Source organism: Poecilia formosa, unplaced genomic scaffold (assembly GCF_000485575.1).
Source record: "Poecilia formosa unplaced genomic scaffold, Poecilia_formosa-5.1.2 Scaffold74, whole genome shotgun sequence".
NCBI lineage: Eukaryota > Metazoa > Chordata > Actinopteri > Cyprinodontiformes > Poeciliidae > Poecilia > Poecilia formosa.
Window position 1 is genome coordinate 346,328 of NW_006800013.1, and position 7,386 is coordinate 353,713.

Below are 7,386 nucleotides of genomic sequence, written 5' to 3' on the forward strand. Positions count from 1 at the left end.
CCAAGTCTAGTTTTCCAGAGCTACCATCTGCAACTTTAGACAGATTCCTTCTGTAACACACCTGGACCATTGACTCATTATAAGCCTCTACAGAACTGAATGAGGGAAGTCAACCTTTTGTCTGGGGTGTTTTAGCAGGGATGCACTCATGGATTTGTACCGTCAATGTGGCCCATTGAGGGGGGCCAATATGCTGAAGTGGCCCTCAGTGAAATTGAATTTTACACCCCTGATGTAATGGGTCACCAGTGTGCAACCGCTGGTGTGCATAAATTGTACTGTGGTACATAGTTGACTATATGTCATTGTTTTGCTTTTATTTAATCTGTACATTTGATCAATTTTATCTCATTTCATAAATTGTGTCTCAAATATGTTTATCACTCAATTTAATAAACATGTCAAATTAAAGGGCCCATAAGATGAAAGCAAAAAAAGTTGTTTTTTGATAACTTTAACTGTACTTTAACTGATAATTTAATTTTGTTACAATTTAGTCAAATTGACAGTAAATTTAATCACCTCTTTGAAAAAAAGAAAGCAAGTGGACATGTATCTCATGAGCTAAAGATGACATTTTGTTCTCATTCTCATATTTTGCTGTTAAACAATAAAGCTATTAGGAACATCTGACTTTCATTACTTCGTACAATGATTGTAGAAAGCTGCACAGTATAACACATGAAAAGCAAATTAATGCATTTGCATCAGTCCTCACTGAAAAACAGACAATTATAAACAGTTTTTTTTATTAAATGTATGAAAATGCTGTTTGTCATAATCAGATGTAACATTTAATAAATATGAAAGCAGCAAAAAAAACTGCAAAAGTCTTAAATTACACCTAAAATGTTTTCATAAAACTCTTTTTTTTATATAAATCTGATGTGGAGAAGTGGAATTTAAATAAAAGGTAATTAACATTTTACAACTATCACTTAAATAATAAATTACAGGGAAACCTTCACTGCTACAGGCGTTCTTCACAACTACAATGTAAAGAAAGATAGCCAAACCATTCCAGGTGCACCTTTAAAACTTAAGTAATAAATTATTAAAAGTAGTACATTATTTGTGAAAAAGTTTGCTACTTCTTCACCAATAGCTCAGTGTGACCTTTGAATTGTTCTCTATAGAAACCTTATCAGTTACTGTGGCCTCTGCATGACACCTGGCAACTCAGGCCTTTATTGGTAAAGCATTTCTTTTGCTAGCTGTAAGGTCTTCATCTTCTCTTTGATAACTTTTTGGAGAATTTGAAACTTTGTTTATCATTAACTTTCTTTCCAGGACTCCTGTGCTCTCCCACTTTTGGGGTGAGAGGATCATTTCTTGAATTTCTTTGTTTTTTAAATTAAATCATCTGTTTTGTGAACCCTTCTGCCATAGACAGATGTGTTTGTAGTTTTAAGATTAGGCTCAGATTCAAAAACCACATGCAAACCACACAATTAATTTTTTTAACTTAACAATTATTACTTTGTTTTTACAGATGCCAGAGCAGGAAAGTTGTGGACTAGATGAGGAAAGGGAAACATAAAGATGGAACAAACTGTCCTCTTAGGGTGCACATATATACCAACACAAGACTTTGTCACATTGCAATAAGTGTCTGTACAAAAAATAAAAATCAATGCATGCATAACTCATGTTTACAAATACCCTAACTACCAGTTCATTTACAATCTGCACCAACTACTTTAATTCTTAAACAGAAAGTTAATTTTATTAGGAGGGTTTCCACACACTCAACACATATTGTTCTTTAATGCTCCCTAAACAGCCCAGCGAAGAATACATTTAGTAGGAAGAACAGATTAACATGTCCACATTTTGTGAATTTTTTACATTTGGACAAAATTTTGAAAGCTTATCTATTTTCTTATACAAAAAAGAGAGAAGTAAAATAACCTTAGTTCATATTCTAGTAAAACTTGCTGTGACACAATGGTAGCACTCAAATGTAACTTTGATTTTCAAAAAATACTATACTTAAGTAGCTTGAGGAACAGAATAAAAAATAACAGTCTATGATTTTTATTACATATTTCAGATGTAATACAGTGATCTACAGTGAAAAGTATATTTGGTGAGAATAAAAAAAGAAACCTTAAAAATAAATGTTACAGTTTTGAAAAGTTCAGATTTTAACACAGTACATTAATAAAAAAACAATTTCCTTCTGAAAAATGTCATGACTTTTTCCCGAATTTCTTTTGTCTTAAGTCCATAAATGATTGGGTTTAATGTTGGGGGGAAAACTAATGTTGACACTCCTAGAAATCTTCTTATGTGTGGTGGAACATTCTTTATTCTGTATGATATGATGGTAAAAAGACCCAAACACTCCAGTAAGAGAAAAACTAATAAATGTGTAGCACATGTCTGCAGAGCTTTTGCTTTAGTGTCTGACTGTTTCGACCTAAAACATGCAATGAGGATCCGAAGATATGTATACAAAACCGTCCCATTAGCTATCATTTGTGATAGAGCACTTATAAAAAGACCATAGATGTTATTAATGGTTGTATCTTCACACACCAAAGTCAACAAACTTGGATTATCACAGTAGGAGAGTGTAATTTCAGATCTACAGCGAGGCAAGCGTAAAAGAAGAATGAAGAGCACAGCTATTAAAACCACGCAGGAAGACCAAACTAATGTGATTATTTTCATTATGTGAGCATTCGTCATAACAGTGTTGTAACGTAAAGGGTAACAAATGGCAATGTATCTGTCATAGGCCATCGCACTAAGAATAAACACTGTACCTGCAGCGTAGATATGGATGAAAAAAGCTTGTGCAATACAAGCGGAAAGCTGCATCCTTCTGCTGTTTGTCAGTATCTCCTTAAGGAGTTGTGGAAAGAGTGCTGAAGAACCTATCAGGTCATTAATAGGAAGGTTCAGCAAGAACAGGTGCATTGGTTGATGCAGAGATTTGTTCATCACAATGGTAAGAATTAAAGTAAGGTTGCAGAAAAGGATTATCATATAATTTAGGGCAGCAAAAAGGAAAGCAGGAAAGACCCCTTCATAAGAAATGTTGTAGCCATTTAGCTGTAAAACAGATGTGTTATATAGACTAGACATTTTTCTAGTTGTTCATAGAATCACATCAAGTTTATAAAGCAAAGCATAGTTTAAGCATATCACCACTCTTTCAGCTCACAGAATTTACCTTGCAGTCCATAAATCACATTGAGGATCTTAAGCATACCTTTAAATGTTTTAGACTGACAATAAAACCTAAAACAACCAGAGTTAAGCAGCCCCCCCCCCAAACAAATGTTTTTCACCAAAAAGGAAAAATAAAATCTATATTATTTTGTGGTGTGGCTGGTCATCAGTTGAGCTAGAGTGCATGTTTTTAAGGTCTAAATGGTTAGGTGTCGAGAAGTACTCCCATCTTTATAGGTGTAATTATGGTTGAACAGCACCTGATTCTCAGAGGTGTTATGGGTTTTCAATGGGTTTTTCTGTAACATTGATTCTCAGGGGAATCTGGGAAAACATAAACATGACAACAGTTAGCAAACCAGATTTCTACATTTTAACACATATAGAAATACTGCTTGGTTTCTAAATGATTGTAAAAACTCATTGAGGCTAATGACCAAAATAATAACAACCCATTATTACCCATCATTACCCATGAACTTATGAGTCTCGAACTTATGAGTCTCAAACTTTGAGTAAAAAAGAGATTATGGGCGCAAAAAGGGGAAAAACAAATGTATTTTTCCCCAGGCATAAAACCTATGATTTAAACCAAAGTCCATCAAGTGCATGGAGATTAAACTACATATAAATGTCTTGAATTTACAAATTACTTGCCAAATCATAAAGAAACTACATTGGCAAAACTTGACAGAATTAATAAATAAAATTGCTGGTTTCTTTCGGGATTCATAACACACTTTTCTAGACTTAATGTGATATTTTCCAAACCAACAAAAGCCATTTCTGGACTCCGCAGGTTACTGTCCCATAATTTACAGCTTTCTCTTCCAGAATTGATATGTTACACTAAAGCAACTTAAATGTTATTTCCCATAGCACTCTGTCTTTCAATTTTTTAGGTTGTGCTTAAGTAACAGGCTTCGTGGATGGATAACTTGATGGGTACTTTTCACACATTCAGGCTGCTTTTCAAAACTTGAACGCTATTTGCCAGAACTTAGAGAATTTTTCCCGGACTCATTTTTCATTATGGGTAAAATAAGTACCGAAACATAACATCCTGACATAATCCCCACCCTATAATTCTCAGTGTCGCCCTCTTTGATTGTGGACCTCAAATCTATATTCTTCTTTGCTCCTTTACAACTTTTGCTTATGTGATTTTATATATGCCTGGAACTTACAGTACATCCAGAGAAAGAGAGTTGTAGGGAACGCTGTGTTTTTATACTCCAAGTGACGAAGTTGTACTAAGCTGTACCACTGCAACCAATAAAAAATTAATCTGCCTAAGAATCGTTTGATCGAAGAGGTCAGTAGTGAAACGGTATTAGGAAAATAATTGCAAACTAGGAGACTTTCCCAAAAATAACAAAATTCTCACAGAAACATAAAGACAGAACCCTAAATAAACTAAACAGTATATCAATAAAAACTGTTACTTTTAAGTGCTGGTTAAATGATCATAACATCTGTTTTAATATTTTAAAATTATGGGTAACACTTTATTTGATGGGGTGTGCATAAGACTGACATAAACATGACATAACACCTGTCATGAAAAAATGACACTTTCAATTCAAAGTTGCATTAAAAGTCCATTAAAAGTGCCAACTTTGCATGATTTTTTAAATTGTGATAATTTAATGCAAAGTTGGCATTTTTAATGGACTTTCAGTGCAACTTTGCACTAAAAGTGTCATTATTTACCGAATGACACTTCATGGCAACTGTCATAAACATTCATAAAGACTTCTTTATGTTCATGAGAGGTGTTATGACAGTGTCATGTCAGTCTTATGCACACCCCTTCAAATAAAGTGTTACCAAATTATGTCATAGACAGACAGAAGAATACATTTATGTGCAAATTCTGGTAGTTTGAAGACTGAATTAAACAATGTAATTACAAATAACAAATAGTATACAAAGTTTTCCAAGCCGTATTTTTTTTCTTTTCAATTTAGATATATGAAACTATTACTTAGGGTAGGTGATGCATGCTTTAATTACTTCCAGTCAGAATATATGGTGCTCACCATATTTTCACTTGACCTCCAAGTGGAACAAAATGTTCAGCTAGAGAGCAACAGAACAACAAAACATGTGGAAAAACTCATCACTACCAAAGAATCCCCAGACACTGGCTTTGCATTAGTGAGAAACAAATGTACAGAAGCATTCTGTATTTGTATTTGAAAAACTTTTATTTAAGTTGCGAAAAAAAAACAAACACAACCAACAGTCTAATTTAGTCTCATGTACTCTGAGAAACTCTTCAGTAGGTTATGCAATGGGAACACAAGTTTTGAGGAACATTGGAAAAAAAAAAAATCATGTGACGATCAATTGTAAGCACCAGCATAATTATAAAAATGTATACCCAAATAATCAATCAAAATAAAATAGATGTCACAGAAGTAACAAACTTACTTTGACAATAAAATCCACACAAAAAAAGGAAAGCTACTTTGTTGGTCCCACTTGCCTTTTAAGAAATTTTATTATACTTTCCTTTAGTTCTTTGGTTTTAAGTCCATATATTATTGGGTCCAAGAATGGCGGGAAGATCAGGATAGACACCCCACAAGCCCTTCTCAGAAAAGGGGACACATTCTGAAAGCGATGAGAGATGATTGTAAAGGCACTATTAATTTGCAGGACCAAAAAAACGACTAAATGGGTTCCACATGTTTGAAACGCTTTTTTCCTGCTGTCAGCGTTGTTATTCATAACGCATGTATGCAAAATCTGTGCATATGTATAAGCTATTATTAACATTGAACCTCCGTTAAGCATGCATGTTATGAATATTCCATAATAGTTGCTGACACGGTTGTCCCCGCAAGACAATTTTTGAAATGATGGATTGTTACAATAGAGATCGTCAATGTTTGTCCTACAAATGTTAAACTGTAAAGTTAAAGCAAACAGTATGGCCATAACTAAGAAATTTAAAAGCCATATAAGAAAGATTATTCTGACAACAAAATTTGAAGTCATGATGATATTATACTTAAGTGGATTGCATATTGCAATGTATCTATCATATGCCATAACACTTAATATCAGAAGGTTTCCACTGCCATACAAATGAATGAGAAAAGCTTGAGTTATACATGCAGAAGTGGAGATAATTCTGTTCTGTGTCAAAATGCTGAAAACAAGCTGAGGGAAAAAACCTGTTGCGCCGAGAATGTCACTAATGGGCAGATTAATAAGCAGAAGAAACATAGGTCTATGTAGCCTTTCACTCAGTGCAATTGTCAATACGACCAGTGAATTGCAGAATACAATAATGAGATAGGTAAGTGTTCCCAATATAAATGCTGGATAAATGTGGGTTGGAGGTAAGCCCAGGGTTGCCAGTATAACAAATTTCACTGAAGATGAATTGGCAGACATGTCTGTTGTATTTTTCTTCACCGTCGTTGCGAAGAATTGCAATCCAGATGATGTGGTATTTCGACCTGAAATAACAAAATATATATATATTTTAAAGCAAAACCTGCATTCAGTGAAATGTTTCACACCTGTGAGTTCTTACCCTTTGCAGTCCGTTTTGTCATGCTCACCAGTTCTGTCGTGGAAATTGTTTGCTTTTTATATGAGCCGCAGGCGACCCAAGAGAGCATGTGTGGGATTAAAGTCATGTATCACTAAAAATAACATCAAGTACAGACACCAAAACAAATCATGACATCCATCCATCCATTATCTAACATGCTTATCCTTGCAGGATCGCGAAGGGTACAAATCATGACAAAACAATAAATGCAACTAATACCTTAATTATCAAGAACTTTGGCACAGATTAAATATGTTATTTATTTACTCAATTATCCAGAAGAAGCCGACATGTTCAGAAACAAGTCTTTTATGCTTCATTTATGTAAAATTATTTATTTAAACCATCAAAGTATTACATGTGTTAATGTGCCTTCTTGGTGATACATATAACAGAAGAAACCAAATTTAATTTTGTTAAAATGTTACTTAAAGATGTTATATTTCTACTTTCGTCAAGTAAATGTGTAGAGAACATTTACTACAAGGCAGTTCAACATGCTAGATATGATGAAAACAACTTAATAAATTGTGTTGAGAACAGCAAACAAGCAACTAATGTTACTTTGTGTCAAATATTATCAAAATCATCGAGTGATCATCATCAAATATCGAAAAGAAGACCAGAATTGGTCA

The 7,386-nt window shown here is 33.8% G+C and overlaps 2 protein-coding genes across 2 annotated transcripts; both read right to left on the reverse strand.

Moving 5' to 3' along the window:
* Positions 1-2,077: 2,077 nt before the first annotated feature.
* LOC103140725 (olfactory receptor 52B2-like) lies at positions 2,078-3,340 on the reverse strand. Its single transcript, XM_007555986.2, has one exon. It carries the CDS (start codon positions 3,091-3,093, stop codon positions 2,161-2,163), a length of 933 nt encoding a protein of 310 aa, XP_007556048.1. The 5' UTR covers positions 3,094-3,340; the 3' UTR covers positions 2,078-2,160.
* A 2,309-nt stretch (positions 3,341-5,649) lies between these two features.
* LOC103140727 (olfactory receptor 52N2-like) lies at positions 5,650-6,588 on the reverse strand. The gene has a single exon (XM_007555987.1). The coding sequence runs from the start codon at positions 6,586-6,588 to the stop codon at positions 5,650-5,652; it is 939 nt and encodes a 312-aa protein (XP_007556049.1).
* Between the last annotated feature and the right edge of the window lie 798 nt (positions 6,589-7,386).